The 27,140-nt window shown below is 42.5% G+C and overlaps 1 protein-coding gene across 1 annotated transcript in view; it reads right to left on the bottom strand.

Moving 5' to 3' along the window:
- SCAMP2 (secretory carrier membrane protein 2) overlaps positions 1-27,140 on the bottom strand; it is a 1,193,990-nt gene that overhangs the window by 333,937 nt on the left and 832,913 nt on the right. The window contains exon 6 of the mRNA XM_044077186.1: positions 12,792-12,951. Within this exon, the coding sequence (XP_043933121.1) occupies positions 12,792-12,951 (160 nt within the window). The remainder of the gene's footprint in view (positions 1-12,791; positions 12,952-27,140) is intronic.

Below are 27,140 nucleotides of genomic sequence, written 5' to 3'. Positions count from 1 at the left end.
AGGGTCCGATGCCACTCACCCTCGGAGCAGACCAGGAAGCCCGCCACCGAATCCCTCCAAGGAAGGTCTCAAGGAGGAGATAAGAGTAGATGCTGAAGGCAGAAGGGGGTATCTGCCCCTCAGCCATAGCAGTAACTATTCCCGTAGACTCCAGCTCCAAACTCTGGGGTAAAGTCGAAGGAGGAACTTGAAGAGGGTGTGGACTAATAGTCGTCTGTTGAGACGGACTATGAAGCATTTGAGCTAGTGCCTGTGATTTTAACAATCTGCTTACCACCCTCTCTAAATCATGGTCTGACAACCTGGAAGACCTAGATGATCGGCTCCGATGGCTCCGCTCCGAAAGAAGAGGTGAGGCCGGAGCCGACAGTATCGGTTCCAAAGAGGGAGACCTGGACCTCTTCCTCGAAGGAACCATCGGAGCCGAAGAAACCACGGATCCAGACGGAGCCGATAACTTTTTGGCTCCGAGTGTAGGTATAGATGTATCGGCTCCAGCTGGAGCTGATACAGGCAAGGAAATTATAGTGTCGGAGCCGGTCGACGCCGACACCGAAGCCCGAGCCACATGGATGTCGGAGCCAGTCGCAGCCGACACCAAAGTGACCGTCAAAGTATCGGCACTGATAGCCATCGGTGCTGAAGATTTATCCAAGCTAAGATCGGCTCCAGCCGGAGCCGATCTTGACTCCGAAGGAGTCGGAGCCAAGGCCGAAGGCGTAGGAACAGAAACCTGGGCCTTGGTAGTCTTAGAGGGCTTACCCGGAGCCGATTTTGCCGGGGAGCCCTCCGGTTTAAGAAGTCCTCTTAATATAAGTTTATTTCTCCTTTCCTGCAGGACTCTCTGGCTAAAAGAGTGACAAATTGCACAGGAGTCCTGCAGGTGGAGAGGTCCCAGGCAGTATATACAAGAAGTGTGACCGTCTGTCAGAGACATCTTCTGACAGCACGAGTCACACTTCTTGAAGCCTGAGACCCTCTGTTCTTTGGACATAGTGCTATTCACAAACACAAAACACACACAGTCCCGAATCAGAACAATTAAAGTTAAGGTATAATAACTAAATTCACACACACACACACTAACAGAGGGGGGGATGGGAGGGAATGAAGGCCTGACTAAAAAACTGAACTAGGGAAAAGTAAACTTAGTCAGAAAACCCTTACAAGTATCTTAACAATAATAGAAAACTATTGAAAGAGAGAAATTTTAGGAATGGGGTGACTAAATGTATAATAATAAACACTTTCCAGGAGCTGGTAAAAGGATTACCTCATCAGCGAAGTGGCAAACGAGATCTGGGTACTTACCGCCTTGCATCATGGGATATGGGTCTGCCTCGAGCTGGTAAAAGTGACTCTCGAGCTTAGCAAGTGCCGAGTCGGAGCCGAGGATCGGCTCCAAACCCATCAAGCAAGAATGAAGGCGAGATTGACAACTTAACATCAAGAATTATTTAGAGGGAGTGACAAACGTTAAAGTACTGCAGAATAGGGGGAACCTCACAGAACAAGAAAAGGATCAACTGCAGAATGCTAGACAGAAAATAAGACATTCTGTCCATAATATGCACAAATTAAGAAAGGCTGATTTTAAGCAACTGCTTTTTGATAATATAACTAGAGCACAAAAACTTTTAGCACAATGACTCGGGCAACAGAAAGTACAAAGGGCTGTTGCCAAACTTAGGGAGCCTAAAACAAGGAAGGAAAAGTACAGTTGCGTACACTTACCATAAATGTAGATGCTGGAGTGTATTCACTGTTGCAGTCAACCCTGACGACCTGATGTTAGTCCTGGAGCGACAGCATCCAACGCAGAAATACTAAGTCTCTGGTATTCGGGCCAAGTGAGGGCTACCTGCAGGCAGATAACCTAAGTGTGATGACTACAACAGTGAAACACAAACAACATCAAGAGATCCTGTAGTGGTACTAGAAATATTTCGGAAATTCTAGATGGGTCTCTATAAAGCAGAGAGATATGAAAATCAAGAAAAATACAAATGGAAATGTTTATCAAAGAATTAAATATGCCAAGGTTAGAGGTAGATGAGCCTCGATTACTAATGGTTAGTACATGAGGAGATGAGATGTATAACCAATCTACAGGAATGTCCCCAGGAATAGATAGTATTCCTGTGGAAGTTTGGAAGCTATGAGGAAAAAATGAAAAAGATCTGGAAGGTTTTGTTTAACAGTATTTAAGAGGAGGAGGAGAAGTACCAACTTCCTGAAAGAAAGCAGTGGGAGCTGTAATACTCAAAGAGGTTAAAGACCCATCTAATCCAGCTTCATACAGACCCATTTCAATACTAAACCATGATTATAAAGTGTTTGTGCCTATAATGGCTAAAAGAATGGCAAAAGTATTGCCAAAACTGACAGATATGGATCAATGTGATTTCGTGGAGGGGAGGCAAACATCTGACAACATTAAGAGAACAACAATGATGAAGCAGAATGTAAGAAAATACCATTATTGTTGGTGGGTCTTGATGCAGAGAAAGCATTTGACAGAGTAACCTGGGACTTCATGAGCAGGCAATGGAAGTATTTGTGTTTCCTGAAAAAAAATATATGATTAGGAGGTTATGAGGGTTGGGGGTGAAAATTGGGGTCCTCTCTGATAATTTCTGCTTGAGCAGAGAAAACAGGCAGGGGTGTCCTCTTTCTTATTTGCATTACATTTAGTACCAATGGCAAAGAAAATAAGGGACTCAAATTCAAGGATATAACTGGTATGGTAGTCAGGAAAACCTGGCTCTATTTGCAGATATTTTTTTTTATATATCTGACAAAACCAGAGATGTTACAGTGTTGTGGAACATTTTGAGACAGTTTCAGATCTTTGGGATACAAAATTAATGAAGCTAAAACAAAGGCAATAGCAGTAAATTATGTATCCACACATAAATTGATTCAGGAATATCTTTATTTATAATGATATGGTAAAATGAAGTATTTAGTAAAATGGATTAAAAATAATTCTAGTGGGACAGCTAAGGATTCGTAGGAAGAGACTAAACAAAAGATAATACAAAAACTGAGAAAGTGGAAGCTTTGTTATATGGATAGTAAGATACAAGCAGTTTAAATGCTTTTAGTCCCTTTAGTCTTATACACAGGTCAGGCATATTTTTATCAACCAGAGGAAAAGTTGTGGATAGCAATCAATAAAGAGCTGAAGGACTTTATATGGGAGGGTAAGATGGCAAAAATCAAGTGGGATAATCTTCTTCTTCCAACAGGATAGGGCAGACTGGGATTACCTGAGTTGAAGGAGTATTTCCGAGGAACACAGTTAAGGCTCCTATACACAGCACAAGCAGAAAACTATAATTCAAAGTGAAAAAAGATAATGATGAAACGGGGGAAACTCAAGTAACAGGGAGAGACTGGGATTCTGGATGCAGACCTTTAAGGAGAACAACCATAATCATACAGAACATTACATTCATAAAGTAGAAGGTCTTCTAAGAACTAAGCCAACATGTGAATGGAGAAAGAAGAGTCTACCGATAAGGATGAGTGCAATTAGGAATACAGATAATAGGCAACAGGGGTCGGGAATATATTGGAGAAAAATGGCAAAAGAACCAAGGTACTGGGGCAAATGACTACAGAGGGAAAGGTAACAGAATAGGAAGATGCCAAGAACTTACTTGGACTGCAGGCTAAAGACTGTCTTCCACATCAAGGACTGATAGAGTATAGGCAAAGAGAAAGAAATAGGAGGGTCCTAAATGAAAGACCAGTGCCGGTAGAGTTTTCAGTAGAATCTAGAACAGGAGTTGCCATTACAAAAGGAATAATTAGTACAGCATACAAAATATTGCATGATAACTATAAGAATCAATCAGATGAGGTTAAGGAAGGACTGGGAAGATAGGGTAGATAAGCAATTCACAAAGAAACAATGGGGATATACATGTATGTCTCCTAAATATGTGACAAAATCTAGAAGATTTCAGATCTTTGCCTGCAAGTGTTTACAAAGGTATTTTTATGCCACAAGCCAACTTCAAAAATGTTTTCCTTCGGTAGACAGTAAATGTTGGAGGTGTGATGGGGCAGAAAGAGGTAATTGGGAACATATTTCTAGGACTGTAATGAGTTGGTAGACTTTAAAGATTCTCTGCAGACTGTTCTCTCGAAGATGCTGGGTGAGTAGGTTGGAGTGACTAGGGAAATTATATTTTTTTGAGCTATGATACAAACTTGGAATTGCCTAGACATAGTAAGGCCTTTGTAATTATGATGGCTGCCAAAAAATCAATTACTAGAAAATGGAAATTGAAGTATAAGCTAACTTTACTAGAAGTAGTGAAGATGGTAACAGAGTAAAAACAAATGGAACTGTGATCTTTAGAAAAGGGTAGGAGCAAAGGAAAAAAAATGGGAACTGATTGATCTACATGCAGAGGAGAAAGGAGGTCTAAAAGAAGGCAGGATTTGAATGAGCTATGTAATGGTTGACTAACAATGACTGAATATGTTAAAAGTGATGTAAAATATTTGCAGCTACAGTTGTGTTGACACAGTTTGGAATGTATAATGTTTGCAATGGAGATTGTGTCGCAATGATTTACTGCCATTTATATAAATGTAACATGGCTTATGTCATACATGATAATTTAATAAAGTTGTTTCTTGTTGTTAAAGAAAAAAAATAAATAAATGCCACAGCTATTCAAACCAAAAATATGCAGATTCATCACATTCGCACCAAGGGGCATGAACACCACTGCTGAACTATGAGAAAAGTCAAATGGTTACCAGTTAAACTTTGTTCCCAACTATTTAAACTCTTACAGTGCTAAACAGCGTTGCTCATAGCAGAAAAAACGCCCTTAAAAACACCTTTCTACAACCTAAAGAAGTAATTCCACTATTGCCATCTGCTGTACCACCCATGTCTAAACTCTGCTTCACTAGCCAAGGGGTTTTCTACCCTTAGTCCAAAGCTTTGGGAATCACTCCCTCCCTATCTCATAACTACCACTCCCACCCCAGAAAGCCCATCTTTTCATGAAGGCAAAATGTTCTCAGTCTAGGCACATAAGAAGTTATGTACTCACCATAATGTTCCATGTGAGTTGTTCCATCTCACCTTCATTCTTTACTGATGGGTTCGGAGCCAAACCATCGGCTCCGACATGGCCGTTTGCAAAGCTCAAGGTTTACCAGTAGCTTGAGTGGTAGAAGATGGTTGAGGTGAGAGGCAAATAGGTCCACTTCTGGCTTGCCCCATGTCGAAGTGAGTTGCCTGAAGGCCTTCGGATGTAACCTCCACTCGTGTGGATCTGTGAAATTCCTGCTTAGGCTGTCCGCCAACACATTGTCTTTTCCTGGAACAAACTGGGATTGTAACTGGATGTTTAGGCTCAGTGATTTCTCCCAAAGATGCATTGTCAGTCTGCAAAGGGGGTAAGAGTGGGTGCCCCCTTGCTTGTTTATGTACCACATCACAGTGGTGTTGTCTGGAATCGGAGTCGCCGGTAATGCGGTGTCTTCGGTTCGGAGCGGTGGAGAGACCATCTCAGAGGGAACCGGAGCACTCGCGGTAGGTTTTGGCATGGAGTCGGAAGTAGACGCGGGCCGAGGATGTCGGTCCCGGTCTTTGCGTTTTTTGGGAGTTTGCGATGTCGGAAGATCCGACGGCATGGTGTAAGCAAATTTATCGCCGAAAAAATCTTCAGCGAACTCCGCCCGGCGCCTGAGAGTGCGCTTGTTGAAGCGAGCACAGGCTACACAGGCCGAGACGTCGTGGTCTGGGCCCAGGCAAGGGAGACAGTAAGAGTGGAAATCCTTATGAGGTATTTGTTTACCACAAGAAAGACAATTGTTAACTTTTTCAGTAATTTCTGACATCGGCTGAGGCAAGAAAAGGTCCCCAACGGGGTACTTAGCTTTTGATGACTTGTCGAAGAATACAGGAGCTGACCGACCGGCACTTGCGAAATGCTTCTGCTTCGGGCACCGCGCGGCAAGAAAGACTGAAGAAAATGGCGTCGGCTGATGCTTATGTACACCAGCCGCTCTGACGTCGGAGAGAAATGCGACATCAGCCGACGTCGGACCCAGACTTTGGAATCCGGCCGACCGAGGGCTGCCTGAGGCAGGACAACCCACATGTTATGACTGCAGTTGCATTCTTGAAGGACATCTACCCTCCCATAGAGAGGAAGAAGGATTGAATAACCAGGATGAGACCAGCCTCTAGGTCAACTATCAGCCATGTGGGGGATGGAGGGAGGGACTTAAGAATGAAGGTGAGATGGAGCAACTCACATGGAATGTTATGGTGAGTACATAACTTCTTAATGTGAAGTTGTTCAATCTCGCCGTTCATTCTTCACTGATGGGTAGTGCCCTAGCACTCTCATTCTCAAGGTGTCTCACGGGAGTACATTCTTCAGGACCACAGAACCAAAGAAAGCCTTGTCCCTGGAGGCCTTACCAACTTTGTAATGAGTGATAAAGGTATGAGGTTTAGACCAAGTGGCTGCAGCACAAATGTTATCAAGGGGCAATTTGGCTTGGAATGCAGAAGCTGTAGAGACTGCCCTGGTAGAATGAGCTTTAATATTGTGTAGTAAGGGCATTTTAGCAGCTGAATAAACAAAGGTAATACAATCAGAAAGCCATTTTGAAAGTGTTGTTTTAGCCACTGGTCTACCTTTTCCGGCTTCAGAGAATGATACAAAGAGCTGGTCTGATTTTCTGACATCTTTTGTTTTGCCCAAATAATATCTGCGCTGTCTGTGAACGTCAAGTTTGTGCAGCATATACTCAAGGTTATTGGAATGGTTAGAGAAGAAGACTGGCAACTCAATGACTTAGTTGATATTAGATTCCGAACAAACTTTGGCAAAAAGGAGGGTTTTTTCCTAAGAGATACTCTCTATCAGCATGGAAAATCAAATAAGGAGGGCTGACAGATAAAGCTGGAAGTTCTGACACTCTGTGGGTGAAGTAATAGCCACCAGAAATATGGTTTTCCATGATAAGAATTTGAGGTCACAAGATGATGCTGGTTCAAACGGGGGAAGAATTATATGAGATAGCACAAAGTTTAGATTCCAAGGAGAATAAGAAGTTTTCACTGGAGGCCTCATGTGAAAGGTTCCTTTGAGAAAGACCTTGGACAACTTGTAGGACATTATGTTTAGCCCGTCCACTCTGAGACAAAAGTTAGATATAGCAGCCAATTGGACCGAAGTGTAGCAGCTGCAGCTCCTTGATTAAAGATCATCGTCAAAGGTTCTAAAATGGACGTTAAAGAGGCTTGATAAGGATCAATGTTCTGCTTAGAGGCCTATATGGAAAATCTCTTCCACTTACTAAGATATAATCTTCAGGTGGACGGCTTATGGGAAGACAAGAGGATTTGTCTTGTCTCATTTGAAAGGTCATGAAGCCTAGCTATGAGGGGAACTGGAGCAGCCAAGCTGTGAGCTTCAGTGACTGCAATGAAGGATGAAGGTCCCCCGACGGATCTGTCAGAAGGTCTGGAACTGGGTCCAGAATCCATGGATCCTCCAATAGATGATGATGAAGAAATGGGATCCAAATCTGCCGAGGACAACGAGGGGGCTATAAGAATGATAGCCCTTCCCAGCTACACTGCTTTCTGTAGAAGTCTGGGTATTAGAGGGATTGGAGGGAATGCATACAGGTGACCTGGGGGCCAATCGTGTATGAGTGCGTCTCTCAGGGGTTCTCTCAGAGGGGGAATCAGGGCAAAGTAGCTTCTGCATTTCGTGTTGATGTGACTGGCAAAAAGATTGCAGCAAGGCTGGCCCGATTTGCGGAAAATCCTGTCCGCAATCTCTTGTTTGAGGCACCACTCATGTGGCAACAAAATTGCTCTGTTCAGTTTATCTGCTATCATGTTGGATTTCCCTGGGATGTGCATTGCCAACAGAAAGTGCTGGGAGGAGGCAGCTCATTGCCAAACACTGAGGGCTTCTCGGCAAAGGGCGTAAGACTTGGTCCCGCCTTGCTTGTTCAAGTACCAGACTACTGACATACTGTCTGTCTGAATTGCAATCGTTCTTAGAGGAAGAGAGTCCTGAAAGTACTGCAATGCCAGAAGTACTGCTCTCATCTCCAGAACACTGATATGCAGATGTGACTCTTGGTCCATCCATGTGCCTTGGGCAGTCTTTCCCTGAAAATGCCCCCCCTATCAGGGAAGCATCCGTGGTCACAGTGGCTACTGGAGGGGATAGTACAAAGGTGCATCCTATAGTTACATGAAGAGACGTCAACCACCACTGGAGAGCTCTCTTGCAAGAGTTTGTAATTAAAATCATATGACTCATTGGAAGTTTCTGATAGGACCATTGAGTGAACAGCAGTCACTGAAGAATCCGCATGTGCATCCTTGCTAATGGTATGGCCAAGATCGCAGCAGGCATCAAACCCAACACTTTTAAGACTTCTGCAGCTGGTGCTCTGTCCTTCGACACTAATGAACTGACATGCTGGCGAAGAAGAAAGACCCTCTCAATTGGTAGTCATAGAGTGGTGGTTGAAGTGTCTAACTCTGCCCCTATAAAGGCGATATGCTGCGATGGCGACAAGGCAGATTTTTCTGAGTTGACTGTAATTCCTAAGAGATGGCAGAGTGTCAGAGTGTATTCCCTTGCTTGAATCAGTTAATGCCTGATGGTGGAGGTAAGGAGCCAATCGTCTAGGTACGGAAACACCTGGAATCCTAGACGCCTCAGATGAGCCATGACCACTGCCATGCATTTGGTGAACACTCTGGGGGCTGTAGTGAGACCAAAGGGCAGGGCTTGAAATTGATAATGACTGGCTCCCAGCAGGAAACGCAGATGATCTTTGGATGGCATGGCCATTTTTATGTGGTAGTACGCATCCTTGAGATCTATCAAGCACATCCAATTGTCTCTCCCTAAGAAGGGAAGTATAGACTGTAGCATGACCATCTGGAACTTCTCTTTCTTTACAAATTGGTTGAGTCTGCTGAGGTCCAAAATAGGTCTCCAGTCCCATGTTTTTGGAACCAAAAAGAATCTTGAGTAAGTTCCAGATCCTATTTGGTCTGCTGGGACTGGTTGGATGACTCTTTTTTTTCTAGCAACTTGCAGACCTCTATAATTGCTTGTTCCCTGTAACTGGGTGGAACGTCCGGGATTCTCCTTGGGGGTGTGGGTGGAGTGGAGAACGGTATAAAATACCCTCTGGAAATAATACTTTGTACCCAGCTGTCGTTTGTTATATCTTGCCAGGCGTCTGGGTACAAGAATAAGCAACCCCCGACTGCCTCCAGAGCAGGACAGTCGAGTCTCCTTTCAGGAGCACTGATAGGGTTCACCAGAGAAGTGATCTGTCACCCTGGTGCTGCGGACCCCCTCTGCCGCGAGGGTGGCGTCTTCCATTGTTACCCCCTCCTCTGCCCCAAGAGAGGGGTTGACCACGTGTGTCCTGAAAGGCTCCTTGGGCTTTTCGGAACCACATTTTCCCTCCCTGTTGGCCTTTGGGGTGAGGTCGAGTAGGGGTGGAAAAACAGACTCTGACGGCAGCTTGCTACCCTAAATTCCATTGTGACTGGGCGGCAAATTTGTCAGAAGCCCCCGCAGCTACAGTAACCTGAAGACCATCTCCCAACTCCTTAAGGAGATCTTTTTTGCAGTCTGGTGAAATGGGTTAAATAATTCAGGGACTGGAATGTAAAAGTCGCTGAACTAAACATGCATTTCCCATATCGATCCATGATCCTGGACTCTCTGTTAGGAGGATGAATTGACGAGGAAGTCTCAGACATTTCCTTCATGGTGGCCACCGCCACCACCATGGCTTCAACAGGGACTCCCTTGGACAAAAAGGCTTTATCTACGGGGGCAGAAATGAACTTGTTAGGCCTCTGAGGGACAGGTTCCATAAACTCCGGTGACTCCCACGCCCTCCGAGAGACCAGCTGCATGAGCTCATTGAAGGGTGGAGACACCCAAGAGGTGGAAGGTTGAGTCCCGGAAAGCCTTCAGGAGAACTGACTCATCCTCAGTAGGGCTTTTGAACTGCCAATCACCCCTCTGCCTAAGGATCTTGAGTATCTCCGCAAAGGAGATATCCTCAGAGGGGGATCGTGGGGACCCTTCTGACTCATCCAAGTCAGTGTCAGATGTCAATGACTCCTGTGGGGAGTCCAAGTGTCTCCTCTTACACAAACTGTTCCTGGGGACCTCCTCAGGGGAGCCTCTGGGGAGGTCTAGGAAGAGCAAGGGGTGCCCTGTGGGGCTTCTTGAGGCTCAGTGTCTCTACGCTTGGCCTGGACGATGGAGGCAGAAGTGGACACAGGTGCTTTGGGGGAAGAAGAGGCCAGACCTGGTGTCGAGGATGTCTTTGGGGACAAGGCTCTCTTCATGGCTTCGAAAGCATCACAGCTCCGATAAGGAGTCGACAGATCCAAAGGAACCACCAGCCCCTCCTGCATCGAGGCCATGGGCTCCGAGCCGGAGGTAGGAGCTGAGCTCATCCGAGCCGAGGCCCTGAGAGGCAGAGTCAGCACTGACAAGTCGGTGTGACTATTCTCCCCGGACCTGACAAGAGAGTGTTGGCCTCTAGAGTCCCCGGTCAGCACAGAGGACGTCAAAGTAGATGGAACCGATGACACCGGGGCAGGTCTCTGTTCCAAAAGCTCCACGATCAGCAGGTAGGCCCCCTCCTGCTCCGAAGATCCGCTACGACTCAGAGGAGGAGCAGTCAAATTTGGGGTGGTGGTCTTTGGTTTTGATGCTCAGGTCGGAGCCGACAACAATTTAGCAAGGCCTGGTGCCCATAAGAGCTTCGGCACCAATCAGTCCATATCCAAATCCAAGAGGCTGACAGAAGACCTAGAGGAGTGCATCGAAGGTGCAGATTGAAGGAGTGGGGATACAGGTCTTTCAGAGACCGGCTCCAGAACTGTGGGCCGGCTCCGAAATGAAGAGACACTTGGCTCCGAGGGCTGTGGAGCCAAAGTCCCAGAATCCTCCACTTTCTTTGACTTTTTCGAGTCTTTAGATGCCTTGGAGTCTGCTGAGGATTTAGAGGACTTACTGGCCTCATCCTGGTCAGTCACAAAGCTTCAGCAAAAGGATGCTTCAGCAAACCTCGATCTACAAGCTTCCTTTTCCTCCCTAAAAGAACCCTTGAAGAAAATGAATGGCAAATACTGCAGGACTCCTGCAAATGCACCACACCTAGACAATAAACGCACTGAATGTGCCCATCAGTAAGAGACATCTTTTGCACACAGTTTGGACATTTCTTGAATCCAGACTTTGGGTGCTTGTCGTTTTCCTCAGACATCTCAAGAAACTTTAGGCTAAACTCAAGAAACAAACCACACAGCCTAAATAGCCTAAAAGTTATGTCCCAACTACACTTAGGCTCAAGTTAACATGCCTAAATATAAAACACACTCTCTAAACAATGGCCCAGAGAAAAAAAGGGCCAACGCTATGTAAATATGTATATAACTGCACACTATCTTATCTATGCTATAAATGCAATAACTATAGAAATAGCAAAACCACACTCTAAACAATGGCCCGGAGGAAAAAAGAGGGCCAACACTATGTAAACATATATATAATTGCACACTATCAATGTAATAAGTATAGTAATAGAAAGACACATACTCTAACTAACTAGGCCCAATACGAAGCCACTACAACTATACTGAAATATAAAGCACCAAGGGAAATAAGCCAAATAGAACTACAGGAACTAATATATATATAAAACTCACTCTAAACTAGAATTGGGGAAAAAAAAGGTATGAAATAACTTGCAAAAAGCGAATTTTAGATCAGAAAAGGCTTGATCAAACTGGAACCACTGAGATCCATGCTGTGGCAAACTAGATCTGAGGTAATTACAGCAGTGCATCATGGGATAAGGGGCTTGGTCTCGAGCTACTGGTAAACCTTGAGCTTTGCTAACGGCTGTGTCAAAGCCGATGTCTCGGCTCCGAACCCATCAGTAAAGAATGAATGGCGACACTGAACAACTTCACATCCTAACTTTCTCTGTGTTCATACTGCTTCTTCTACATTACTAATTTCTAAAAACAGCTCATTTCTGTGGAACTCTTGCTTCTCTCCATTCTCAAATCCTACCACTAATCTTTACCTTCTTACATTTTACTGCAAATATGTACATACATTGAGACCTGCTTGTTTTTTACTATTGGATACATTATTTACATTTGTAATCTGTACTGCATGTTTAGAATTCTTGTTTATTAGGAAATATTCACAAAATCTGGATCTGTAATGCTTGTTTGCTGGGTTGAGACTGAAACAGTTCACTGAGTAAAGCATTCACTGATATTGATAAAACACAGTAAAATCAATGTTAAAATCCACCATAAGACATTGATTTCATCTCAGACTGTCATTCTGTTACTTGGATGGGCATACTGTTCAGTCTCTAGAACCCCTCCTATATGGTAAGGAGGAGCCCTCTTACTTGAACTGGGTTTAATATAAAGAGACAGTAATGACACAAATGGGCAAGCAAAAATTTTGGGAGGATGAAGAGTTTCTTGCAATGGAACATATACAACAAACTACTTTTTCTATATCTACTGAATGAAATCAACAAAATGTATTATTTAACTTAAATTGTTGAACATTCTTCAATGTGTCATGCTCCATACTCCTTACTAATTACTAGTAAGGCACTTTTATGCCTATATAACTTTTCTGTGTGCAAAATGCCTGAAAACACAACTATGCATGCAATGATTAAAAAAAACTCTTGAAACTCACCTGAAAGCCTTATAAACTGGCCTGTACCAACACAGAAATGCACAAGGTGTGAAAAGCACAAACCATAAAATGGAAAGACCAAAATCCACTCCTGTTGCTGTGTTCACACAAAACATAGCCAAACAGGCTAAGAAGTTTAAGAAAAGAGTAAGTGCGTGATCTGTCAGGAGAAAATAATTAAACAAGAGACCATTAGTAGGCAACATAAATTAAAATAAAGTTCTTGAAAAAGAACATTCACACTATTTATGTATGTATTTATACTTGTATTTATTTTTGCTGCAGCAGCACCAACTGAACAGCACAAACCTCCGCTAAAAAATTATAGCATGCATTAGGCAAATATTCAAACCTAGAACCATCTTTAATAAGGAAGCAAAATATTGTAGGTTACCAGCAGTTTTTGTTATTCATTTAATGTATTGCTTATTTATACAAAAACATAATCTGCAGATATTCTGGAATGCTACCCATTCTGGATTATATGACTAAATTACAAAACTTCTTCCTCAAACTTGACTACCAAGTACAGACATAAGGTTTCAAGTAAGGAAAACCAAATGTACTCTGACAATTTACTGTGAGGAGTCTCTCAGTATGTTTAAATATTAAGATTGTTTCAAATGAGTATAGGTACTAGAAATGAAAGGTTTATGTTGGTTTAGCAAACAAAAAATAAATCTGTGATGCAAACAAGTACTGCTTTTTCCATGGTCAGGATTGAACTTTAACTGGGAGTAAAACTAAAACGACTCCTATCCTAATTTAAAGAATATAAACAGAAAAAAAAAAGAAAGAGCTGGCCTGTTGGTACAGGGGGAGAATGGGCATCCAATCTATCAGCAATCTGAGACTGGAAAAAGGTGGAGATAAAATAAGGTAAACTTTTTTTTCCTTCCTAAGGGAGAGGTATGAGCAGACTACTCTAAACAGGAGGTCCTTTGGCAAAGAGTGAAGGTCTTAATCTGTACCTATGCTGTCTGCAGCCTGGAAGGCAGCAGATGTACTAGGAGGCCGGTATAGGAATATATGCATCTCCAGGATGCAACCACATGTCAAAAAACAAGAAGGAAAAGGTGTGTGGAAGTCCCTGACATGGCTAACTGGCAGCTGAGGGATAATATATGATTTTTAAATATCTTACTAAGTCTAGAACTCTACTCAAAATCTTTTGTCTAAGCTACTTAAAATACAAAATGAAATATGGATATTCAAACCAGGCTTCACTAGTGCCATAATTTCCAATCTATCCTTCCAAGGACCCCTCTTATATTCTTGTCAACTTTTTCCAAAATAAAATTAAAAAAAATAAATAAATAAATCCTGACATCTAGTTAAATGTTTGTCAAGTGCCCACTTGCTATTTTTGATTTTATTATTGGAGCAATGTTCATAAATTCTGGCATTTAATTTCTTTTTAGTTTTACTGACATAAAAACTAGTACACAATGAACAAAAAACAAGGCATGTGGTGTGACATCTTGGGTTGAATGCCACACACAGCTCCGATCCTAATTACCACATTTCCATACTTGGTGCATGACCAGTGGTGGCTGGTGACTTCAAATCAAAGGGGGGCTGCAGGAGACAGATGAATGGGTGGGGCCAATGGTAAGGGGTGCAGCCAACTAGAAAAAAATAAATAAATTATATATATATATATATATATATATATATATATATATATATATAATACATACAGAAACATATTACCCTTCAACTATAAGCAGGCGGCAAGCACCCTTGCACCCCCACACCCCCTGCTACTTAAATATATCAACTCTGAGACTGCACTTCATTACACTAAGTGCAATCTTGGAGTTGATATAATTAAGTAGCAGGGGGTGTGGGGGGTGCAGTGGGGCTTGCCCTCTGCTTATATTTATTTATTTTATTTTACATTTGTTGACCGGGATAGTCCAACTAGATATAATGTCCATTTTCAGTGGAGGCCCAGGGAGAAAAGCTCCTAGACATTGCCAAAAAATACAATATATTAAATTAAGGGTTCACTTCTAAATCCCAAGACCAAAATTTTGAAAGTTCTAAATACTGAAAACTCAAAATACTGAATCTTATAATACTGAAAACACACAGGATACTAACACTTGCTATATTCCAGCACAAGTACATAAAGAAACAAATAAAAGACAAACCATATTACTCTTCCACAAGTATAACATAGTGTATTACTTGTAATGAAGTGCAGTCTCAGAGTTGATATATTTAAGTAGCAGGGGGTGTGGGGGTGCAAGGGTGCTTGCCGCCTGCTTACAGTTGAAGGGTAATATGTTTCTGTATGTACTTCTGCTGGAATATAGTAAGTGTTGGTATCGTGTGTGTTTTCAGTATTATGAGATTCAGTATTTTGAGTTTTCAGTATTTTGAACTTTCAAGATTTTGGTCTCAGGATTTTGGGTTTCAGGATTTTAGAAGTGAACCCATATATATATTTATATATATGTACATATTACACACATACTCAGACACACACACACACACACACACACACACACACACATATATATATATATATATATATATATATAGATAGATATATACACACACACACACACACACACACATATAGTTTCCATAGTTCTGTGCCTCTGTCTAGTAGTGACACAGAGATGACCCCCAGGATAAACCTACGATCTCCCATCCACTCGTCAAGATTTCTCTTGAAGAGAGTCAGTGAGGGGCTCTGCCTAACATGAACTGGGATCCTGTTCCAGAGTGTGGGAAGCCTCTGAGTTATGAATCTGTCCCTCCAGCATGTCCTATTCATACTTGTGCTGAGGTTTAGATCTTTAGCTCTCGTGGTTCTGATGGATTTGGATTTTTTGAGATGGAGCATGTCCATCAATTCCTGATTGGACATGGCCTTGTACGTCAAGCATAGATTACCTCTGAGTAGGCGGTATGCTACTGAATAGAGCTGGAGTTTCTTTAGTCTGGCAGCATATGACATATGTTGGAGACCCTTGATCCTCTTGGTGAGGTACTTTTGGGGTCTCTCCAGCTGCTGCAGGTGCCGGGTGAGGTACATACCAAATGGGGCATTGTACTCAATCATGGGCCTGATAAGGGAGGAGTATATGGGGTACAATGACCTCCTTTGATCTGGATGTGAATCCCTTCATGATAAGGTGGGCAAGGTAGAAAGTCTTTCTAACCACTTTGGCAACGTGGGTGTCAAATGAGAGTTCACTGTCAACTTGGGTCCCCAGGTCTCTGATTACTTTTTCCGTACTCAATGGGTTACTGCCTATGTGATAATTTGTGGGTACTTTGTTTTTCCCAAAGGGGATGACTATACATTTTTTGGCATTTAGTTTAAGGCCATGACTTTGGCACCAGTTGTCCGTCTCAGTAAGGCCTTTCTGTAGGATGCATGTGTCAGCTGGTGTATCGACTATGGCGCCTAGTTTACAGTCATCTGCGAACTTTGTCAGCCACAACCCTCCCGTGTTTGCTTTCACATCTGAGAAATAAATGCCGAACAATATGGGTCCCAGGACAGAGCCCTGTGGGACACCACTTGTGACTGGCTTTGAATCTGACATAGCTCCAGCGATTTTTGACTTTATGGGTTCTGTCCTTTAGCCAGTTTGCAACCCATCTTGTGACATATGGGTTTACATTTAAGCTGTTGAGCTCATCTATGATGCCTGAGTGGGGTATTGTGTCGAAGGCTTTAGCCAAGTCCAGGTAGGCTGTATGGACTGCTTTGCCCTCATCAATGGCGCTAGTGACTGTTTCAAAAAAGTCAACCAGGTTCAAAAGGCAGGATCTGCCCTTTACAAAGCCGAACTGGGTAGGATCAAGTGTCTGTAGGTCCCCGATGTCTCTGTTTATGAGTTCCATAATGATTCTTTCCATAGCTTTGCAGACCAGGCTGGTTAAGCTTATGGGGCGGTAGTTTCCAGGGTCTGTGGAGGAGCCTCCTTTGTGGAGTGGGACCACTGTTGCTGCATACCAGTGTTCAGGTACATATCCTGTAGTAAGGCTAAGGTTAGGTCCCATAGATGCTGTGTTTTTAGCTTTGCTGAGAGCGGCTCTCACCTGGACATCTGAGATGACAGGGAGGTCACATTCAGCTGGGATAACTATTTCTTCTTTTGGGGGTGAGGGAGGGGAGAAGTTTGCACTGAACCTGTCTGCCAGTATGTTGGCAATATCTGTGGGGTCAGTGTATTTTTTGTCGTTATGAACTAACTCTGAGCATATCTGAGGGTTTCCGCCCAGGTTTCTAACATAGCTGAAGAAGGCCCTATGGTTATCTTTAGTGTCCTTAGCGATTTTTCTCTCAAAGTTGGCCTTGGATGTTTTTATGAGTGAACGTAGTTTTTTGCTAGTGCTGGTCAGAGATGCCTTCCCTTTATGGGATTTTGCTCTGTCTTGCAGTAGCTTCCTTTTGTTATACAGTTTGTTTATGGCTGGGGTCCACCAGACAGGACGCGGGTCTTGGTTTTATTTGGGATTGCATGATCCATGCATTCTTGGAGATGTCCGTAGAAAGCATTTGTGAAGGATTCAGCATTGTAGGATGTGGTTTCCTCTGGCCCAGGGGGCTTAAAGGATATCATCTCAGTCTTGAGAAGTGTAAAGTCATCCTTTGAGAAGTTTCTCACTGTAGTCTTTTGTGCTGGGGGTGGAGGTGGGATATGAATATCCAGGGTGATTAGTTTGTGGTCAGATCTCACTAGTAAGGGGTATACTTCCGGTGTGGAGCATTTTGTCCCCATATTTGTGATGATCAGGTCTAGTATATTTTCTCCCCTTGTGGGAGAGGTGACTAGCTGTGCCATTGCATTCGAGTTAATGAATTCCAGGAACCTTTGGGCTAGGGTGTTAGGGCTAAAATAATGCACCCAGTCTATGTTAGGGTAGTTGAAGTCTCCCAATATGATGGTATTTGGTGAGACATTCATATCCTCCAATGTCTTCAGGAAGGCTGAATGGGGTTCCTGAGATTGGGAGGGTGGTCTGTAACATGCTACCAGTTGTACAGCAGTTTTGCCTACGGTTAGTAGCACCTGGATGGCCTCCGATGCTTCATGTGTTGCCACTAACCTGGAGGTGTGGGTGTCCTTGATGAATATGGACACTCCCCCTCCCTTTGTGGTTCGGCCTGAGTTCTGGGGCCGAAATGCATGATACGAAGTATAGCCTGGTAGAGCTGGGGTGCTCTCAGGAGCCTTGAACCAGGTTTCAGTTACTGCACAGACATCGATGCTCTCCATACTGAGGAGTGCTTCGAGAGCCTGCATCTTGAGATATAGACTTCTGGAGTTGAGCAGCATTACCCTTAGTTTTTTTCCATTTTTGTTTTCTAAGGAAGTGGGTTTGTCTTTTCAGCCTTGCATAAAAAAGGCACTATGGGGGTGGCAAAAGCCTTAGCCAATATCCGGAAGCCCAGTGGTGACAGGTGCAAGCAAAGCAGTGTGGCTTGTCCAGCATGTCATCCCAAGCAGACAGACATTGGATCCCCCTAGAATGACACCAGTAATTGAGCCAATTATTAAAGCTGATCATCTTGTCCGTGTATTGTGGCATCATTCTTGGTGAGGGCAAGATGCTGCTCAGGGTCAGGGTCATACCAGCCTGGGCTACATAATCAGAGAGCTCCTCTATGTCTCTTTTCATGTAGTCCAGGGAGGTACGTGTCAGGTCATTAACGCCGGCATGGACAATGACGGAGTTATATTTGTACTTGCTTTGGAGTGACCTGAGTGCATGTGTTATGTGGCGGATCCTAGCTCCCGACAGGCATCTCACAGTTACCCTCTCCTTGTTCAGCCTGGTAAGTGGAACGTCAGTGTGTCTGACTATAGAGTCACCAATTACTAATGTATCAGGCATGGTGTTTGGCCTTAAGGGCAGTGATTGTTAGACACACTGCTTTATTGAAGTATGTGTTTCATGTGTTATGTTTTGAGGTGGTGGATTTTTGGGTGTCTGCTTTGGGAGCCTCTGTTGTTTTGGTAAGTTTTTTTATTAGAGCCTCCGAGTATGTCTTTGTGTTATTATGTGTTTGGTTTGCAATTGTGGTAGGTCTATGTGGGACTGGGTTTGCTGTGTGTGTGTGGTTACCTTCTCCTCCTGTCTGGTCTTGCCAGTCCTGAGTTGAGAGAGTTCAGCCTCCAGTTTGGTTATATAGTTGCATCTCTCACATGTATTTGTGTTTGTTGGGAGGAGGAGGAGAGGGCTGTCTGTGTACATGAGGCAATTGTAGCATTGTCTCAAGATTCCCAGATTAACTAGCTGAACCGGAGAGGATGCCAGTGATCCACCACTCGACATGCTAGAATAGTATAAGGGAGTGCTGTGCCTTTAAGGGAAGTGGGTATTCACAGGGGTGGTAGGTGGATGTAGTGCTTACTTTGGTTTGAGAGTGCTTACTTAGATGAGAGGTTTTGAGAACAAGTGCTAGGCTTACAATATAGTGAGTAGACTGATAATTCTAAGAGTAGAGCTTACTTAAGGGAAAATTTGAAGAGCAGACTTGCTGGAGCCAGAAAAAGTTTAACCTTGTTTAACCGGCGCTATGCACAATCATAAAGCAGCAAAGCGTGGATTTTAAACAGGGAACTTCAAAAGAGCTGGAAATGGTCCAAAACAACCAATTACTATCTTTATCTATATTTATTTCTATATCTACGGATTCACTTCAGAAGAAAGAAAGCCCATAATCTCGAATCCCATAAGACTGACACTCAAAATCCTGAATCCCAAAAGACTGAAAACACACAGGATACAAATACTGACTATATTCCAGTACAAGGACACACACAGAAACAAAGACAAGACAAAGCATATTACTTTTCACCAAGTATGAGTGGGGGGCAAGCCTCCCGCTACTTAAATATATCAACTCCGAGATTGCACTTCACTACACTAACATGAGTTATGTTGTAGTATAGCAAGTTACAAGGGAACATTACTAAGGTTACAACAGGCAGTCATGAAACACGTAATGGTATGTTTGCCATTTTTTTCTGTGGAGTGCAATCTCGGAGTTGATATATTTAAGTAGCTGGGGGTGTGGGAGGTGCAGGGGGGCTTGCCCCCCTGCTCATACTTGGTGGAAGGTAATATGCTTTGTCTTGTCTATAGTTTGAATTTTCAGGATTTTGGGTGTCAGACTTATGAAATTCGAGATTGTGGGTTTTCAGTCTTCTGAAGTGACTCCATGTGTGTATGTGTATATATATATATATATATATATATATATATATATATATATATATATATATATATACACACACACACACACACACACATCTATATACATAGATCATATATCAACATACATGTGTATGTTTACATCTATATTTACACACATATTTCTGTATTTGATAATCATATAATTTTCTACATGCCTTTAATTCTTATGCATTTTCTTTTTTACCTGCCAAGTTTATTTGAGAGTGTAGTGACTTTGAGAAAGCACTCAACAATTTTGAATGATCATATGACCTAGCAAAGGTTATCGAAGCATATGGCAGACGTCGTTTAACTAGATTCTGATGAAGTCAGATGGAGGGAGAAAATGGTGCCTGCCGCATACCTTGACCTAGCCATGGTGTTCAACACTTACCTTATTTAGGTATTGTTGACAAACTGTCAGAACAAGGCATACATCCCTGCATAACTTGTTGGACTTGCTGGTTCACAGATGGCACCCAAGAAGTCAGAATTGGTGAGACCACCTCCACCAAGAGAATGGTCACCAGTGGAGTACCCAAAGGCTCTGTGTTGGGTCCACTCTTGTTTGCCATCTACTTCTCAGAAGTCAAGGCTAATGTCAAAGGCCTCTTGCTCTCCAAATTCACAGATGACTGTAAATTGGGAGCTATCACAGATCCCACCTCCCAACACCAAAATCCTATAAGAGGGTCCAACACAAACAAATGACAGGTGTGAAAACCATAGATTAAAATTAAATGCAAAAAAAACACATTATAGCGCCTTTTGGGAAATAATCCACCCAAGCTAATTACTTCATTGAGAAAACGTTCCTAAGAGTTGACCTGATAGTTAGGGATTTGGGAATATATGTAGACAGCAATTTGGTATTTGACCAATACATAGCCAAGATAATAAGAAAGTTATTCTATGTTGTCCAATGCATAAGCAAGGGTATGGCATCCAAGTCCAAGGAAGTAATAGTGCCATTCTGCTCAGGCCTCATCAGACCCATCATTGACAGCAATGCCCCCTTTGGCATATACCTAACCAAGGCACTTGCAACAGCTGGAACATCCTCAAAGGTTCCTCACCAGGACAATCCAGAGTATGAATATCCTTTCCTACACAGATTTCCTTAAGGTCCTATGTCTGTATTCAGTCTCTTACAGGTTATGGACAGACTATCTATGCCTAGTATCGCATAACTAGCTCTAATGGATCTCTTGCAAATCTGCAAGACAAACTGCACAAGAAATGCTTAATCCAAGGACATAAACTTTGTGACATAAATAGAACCTGCTGGAGGAACCGATACATGTCTCAAAGGATCCCAACACCATGGAATAAGCTTCTCATCTACATTAGAGTTCATTCTTGATCCTATTCAAAAGAAACCTTGATCTTTTGATGGGAAATCACAAATTCACACCCATCAGGCTGCCATGTCTCTGATGGACCAAGGTCAACATTAATAAATTAATCCCTAACTAACATATCCCCCATAACCCTTAGTTACCTCTTTACTAACATGCTCCACCATACAGGCTTCCAAGGAACTCTGATAAAACTGGGCTAGGTTGCAAAGCTAGACTTGTAAAGACCCTGGCAGTCATTAGCCTAGTATAAACCTATGAACCTAAAAAGCAACTTACACCCCTCACAAAGCTCTCATGGCCACCCCCAAGTAGGACAAAAGTCCCACAAACCATATGTCCCCTGCTTAGGGGGGTGCTTATCTCAGCACTCTTGCTCAATTTAAGGGCTGAGCATATCCCTATCTCGGGGGCAACAGCCCTATGGTCCATTTACTCCCCTAGTATGTACTGATCACTCGGCAAGGTTGGCACACAGTTACAGGTGAGAGCTGGAAGGTAGAGAGTTGGCCAGAGAGTTGATCAAGCAGACTACCCTCCCAAGCGCCCTACTCTCCACAGCAGCTCTCTTAAGCTCCACCATAACAGCCCTTCCTCCACAGGAAGTTTGTGTGCTACTTGCATGATGCACCTAGCATGTTTTCTGCTCTGTACTGGCCAAATATGCATGATAGGCTCATTCCCAATGGGTGCATTACCTAACATTCTCTCTCTGGGTGTCACCCAAGCTGCGAGCCAGAGCACCCTCTGTGCCTCTCAACTGTTCCAGATTTTGGCTCAAATTTTCGCTGAGTCTCTCCTAATTCCTCCATTAACTGATGAATTTGTGAGAAAATATAGTGGATTACACTTAATAAATAATGATAGTAATCAGAATTTTTAAACTTCTTTTACGTCATAAAATGTGTATTAGTTGACATTCTCTTATTCTGAATACTTCTCAAGTTAATATCAATAATAGTTGAAAAGGTGTCCCTGATTATTTCCAGATTTGTCCCAGATTCTGTAGGTAAGAGGTTGTAAGCAATGGCAGCCCTCCTCCCCTCATGATGAGCAAGCTGTCAACTGTCCACTCATTCCCATCCTCTCCAGACCTCCACTTCCAGTGTCAATGTCACTAACTGAATATGAACTAAGTCACAGTCACGGCTTCAAGCCTCTGTGCCATGGGGGAGGAGTGTATATAACATTTCTGATGTCAAATGTTTACCTGTGCTAGGACACTCAGATCATGTGTATACTGTATTAGCTATAATAATATCTAGGTCATGCCTTCACAAAGGTGGCTACTATTGCAATTTCCATAGAGATGACTTGGGTACTATAATAATGTCCTTATCCAACAGAGACTGGAGGACAAGACTGTTTTTTCATAAGCCACTGAAAAAGAAAGATGGAATTTGTTTTATGAAAAAATGGAGACAGTGATGAATATTTATCAGCTCTGAATTATGCAGCAGAGACAAAGAAATAATTGGAAACTACCTTATTGGAATTCTAGAATTTATAAGATCTTTAAGAAGAAGCAACGCACATAACATACAAATCTTTTCCATCAGTAGAAAATAAAAAAATAAGTAAATAAATAGATAAAATAATAAATTACTTATTTATCTATTTAACATTTGTTTACCAGGACAGTCTGGCTTGGAACAAAGCCAATTTTCACAGAGGCCCAGGGAGGAAACGCTCCAGACGCATGTCTTTGCAATGTGGGAGGAAACCAGAACACCCAACAGAAACCCACACAATCGCAGGGAGGACATGCAGACTCCACACGCACGGAACCCCAGCCAAGAATCGAACAGGAGAACCTCTTGCTGTGAGGCGACAACGCTACCGCTGCACCACTGCACCGTCCTGGATAAATAATAAATAATTAATCAAACAAACATTCTTAAGAATTTGAAACAAACCACAAGTTTATTTTATTTATTTTACATTTGTTGACAGGGATAGTCCGACTGGATGCATGTCCATTTTCACCAGAGGCCCGGGGAGAAAACCTCCAAGGGTAAGCAGATACAGCATTACATAATACCAGCATTACATATTACAAACAGACTATTTACAGGGATTACATAAGTAAGCAAGTTAAACAAGTTCCACAGGTTACAGTTAATCCTGAGCACAAGTCAGGATTAAATTAAATTACACAGTAAACTGGTTAACAGATTTTTACACATTCTAGAGAGAGTTAGCCAGGCTTGATACACTGACATAGCCAGTTAAGTGACAAATGTTGTTTGAGTCTAGTTTTAAATTGACCTAAGGTGAAAAGTAAGGTAATATCAGCTGGAAGAGAGTTCCAGGATCTACTTACAGAGTTTGCAAAGAGAGAATCACCGGCTGTGTTATTAATTTTGCTAGTCTGAATTAGTAGTTTGTTAGAGGATCGAAGTGGTCTGGGATTGTTATAGGGGGTGATAATATTTTTAAGTGCAGGAGTATTGTCTGGATTATACAGGATTTTATAGGCCATAATCAGTTGGTTATACTGGATTAGGCTGGGTAGTTCAAGCCACCCAAGCTGATTTAGATTGATGCAATGATGTGTCCTAAAAGGCAGCCCAGTGGCAAACCTGGCAATGTGGTTGTAGCAAATTGAGAGTTTGTTAAGGACAGTCTTGTTTAAATTCGAGAGTAGAGGGGATGCATACAGAAGGGTTGAAAGAAGGTGAGAGCGAGCTATGGCAATTTTAGCTGGAGGGGTTAAGGAAGGCTTTTATTCTGTAAAGTGACCCTAGTTTTTTACTGATGGTTTTGATAGTTTGGTTAACATGTAGGTCAAATTTTAGATTATTGTCTATGATGACACCTAATAGTTTTGTAGATGGGTCAGGGGAGATTATTGTGCCATCATTTGATTTTATGGTAAAGGTGAAAGTGGTAGATCTACGTGTTGTTGAAAATAACAGCATTTTAGTTTTTTTGGGATTTAGGATCAGACGATGTTCAGAAAGCCAGTTTTCTATTGTATTAAAGGTGGTCTGGGTAGCTGACCATAACTCTACTGGAGATGTGGCTGAGCAAATCAGAGTAGAGTCATCAGCATATTGGATACAGCTGACTTTTGGGATGACAGTATAAAGGTCGTTAATGAAGATGGAGAACAGCAAGGGCCCTAGTACAGAGCCTTGTGGTACTCCAAGGGTATTAAGAAGAAGGTTAGAGAGTTTGTTCTGCCAGAGGACAGCCTGCTGTCGACCATTCAGGTAGGATTGAAACCACTGGAGGGCTCCAGTATCTAGACAGAATGTTTGCAGGGTGTGGATTAAAAGTTGGTGATCAACCATATCGGATGCCTTGGAAAGATCCAAAAAGAGGGCTGAGGATATATAATTATTGTTGCGATTATGGTTTATGGTGTTAGTAAAGGCTAGGAGGGCTGAAGTAGTGCTGCGATGAGGATGGAAGCCATGCTGAGTGTCTGCCATAAGGTGATTTTGGATTAGGTGGTGCATGAGTTGTCTATGAATACATTTTTCCATAATCTTTGCAAGTGGAGAGATTATAGCTATTGGCCTATAATTGGAGAATTCAGTAGAGCTGCCTCCTTTGTGAAGTGGGATTACATAGGATATTTTCCAGATGGTGGGAATTTTAGCTTCTACTATGGTTCGATTGATTAATATTGAGACAGGGTAAGCAATAGCATAAGCTGATTTTTGTAGGTACTCTGCAGGGAGTTGATCAGCAGAAAGTGTAGTGGGTTTTAATTTTTTGATCAAGGTATGGATAAGTGAAGTGGTGACTGGTTGGAAGCTGAACGCGAGTAGGTTTCTAGGGATGTTACTTTCAGGACCAGAGGAGCTAGGAGGTAGTTGGCTAGCTACGGCTTGAATTGTCTCAGTAAAGAATTGGTTAAAACTATCAGAAACATCTTCAGGGGTTTTATCAATAGTAGCAGCAGAGATTGGGATTGAAGTTTGTCCAGGATGTTGTAGATTATTTAAACCTGCCCAAAACTTCTGAGGGTTATTTTGATTTACTGTCTGTAAATTACAGTAGTATTGTTTTTTGTCTTGTAAAATTGATTTTTTGGTTTCGTTCCTGGATTGCCTGTATTTAATGTGATCTTGAGGGTCTTTAGAAGAACGCCATAAAGCCCATGCTTTGTTTCTAAGGGTAATTTTGAGTTTAGACTATAGAAAGCCATGGTGCAGTTTTTGCCTTGGTTCTCTTTGAATGAACAGGTGCATGCAAATCAAGGATCTCAAGAAATTTGTTGTTAAAGTATGCTACTGCTTCCTCTAAGGGGAGGTGTTTTAGAATAGACCAATTACATGAGTTTAGTTCTTGTTGGAATTTGGTAGGGTCAAAGTTTTTATTGTTTCTAACCTTTCTGAGTAAGGGTTGTTGGGAATTAATGGTTTTTCGCTTAATTACATATGTGAGAAGGTGATCGCTTAGGCCATTAAGGAGGGTACCAGAGGTGTACAGTTGGGGGTGACTGTTTATGAGTACCCAGTCAAGTATACTTTCTTTTCGGTTGGGTTTACCTATCCTGGTAGGGGTGGATATGATTTGTGTAAATGCATGCAGGTTAATATGGGTGGTTGGGGATTCTGAGGAACAGGTGCCCCAGTCTATGTTAAAGTCTCCAAGTAGTAGGGTTTCTTGGGGGTAGTGACATGATAGCCAGTGCAGGATATCTTCAAATGTAGATATATTGTTACCTGGGGGAATGTACATACAGATGACATTAATGCATTTATTTTTATTAAGTTGCAATTTGGTGGCAAGAATCTCTGAGTTATTAATCTGAGGAGGTTGTATTACATCTATGGTGACATTCAACTCAGATTTATAGAGTACAGCTACCCTACCCCCCTTCCTCGAAGCACGATCTAGCCTGTGTATGTTGTACCCATGTGGTAACACTTCATTGTCTTTAGTGTTAGGTTGTAACCAGGTTTCAGATAAACAGAGAATCTCAGGGGAGTGGACGTCCAGAAGTGCATGCAATTCATGTACCTTGTTATTCATGCTTCTAATATTGAGATGACAGACTAGGAGAGAGTTAGTTGGCCTATTAATTGTAGGTTTGTAGCTTAGATTGCAAGTAGAAGGGGTATGTGTATCTGAAGTGAGTGGGCCAGGGCTGGGGTGAATATCGCCACCAAGTATTAGGTTGAGTCTACACTTAGTGATGAACTTCAGGAATTTGTTTATTAGTTTGTGGTAGTGTTTGGATCTAGAGCTAATGTGCCTGGGGTTGAGATGATGATAGACTGAACAAGATGTTGGATAGGATCTGGTACTGTAAGTATGGTTGAAGGAAGAAGGATTTACAGCTGGGGTGATAGTATGGCCTTTTGGGACCTGAAATCCCCTGAGAAACTAGTTTTCATACAACGTAAGGAGGTATGGTGTGAACAAGAGGGGTAGTAAAGAGGAGTATATCATTATCTGTGATTCAGCTAGTGAGTTAAGGAACTGTTTTACCTGGTGATGCAACACCAGAAGATAGAGTGGTGAGGTAAAGGTACTGGAAGGGAGATGGGAGAATGCCAGATGAAAGCTAATAGGTGCTATTAAAATGTAGGTAGTAGAATGGGGGTGGGTGGAATTATTCCAGATAAAAGCAGATAGGATCTAGAAAGTGGGGGAGTGGCTATAGTACTATAAATTTAGAGGTACTGGGGGCGGGAGGTAATTGGGGGCAGGGAGAGGAGCGAAGAGAGCCCGAGCGTAGTAAGGGTGAATGTAGCAGGGCTATTGCAGTTTACAAGGTTTCCTAAGGTGTCTTAAAGCTATAAGGTAAGTATTACAGCTCTTA

The sequence above is a fragment of the Protopterus annectens genome, chromosome 7.part0 (assembly GCF_019279795.1).
Source record: "Protopterus annectens isolate FY-2018-M chromosome 7.part0, PAN1.0, whole genome shotgun sequence".
In the NCBI taxonomy this organism is placed as follows: Eukaryota; Metazoa; Chordata; order Ceratodontiformes; family Protopteridae; genus Protopterus; species Protopterus annectens.
This window is presented reverse-complemented; position numbering and strand designations above follow the sequence as displayed.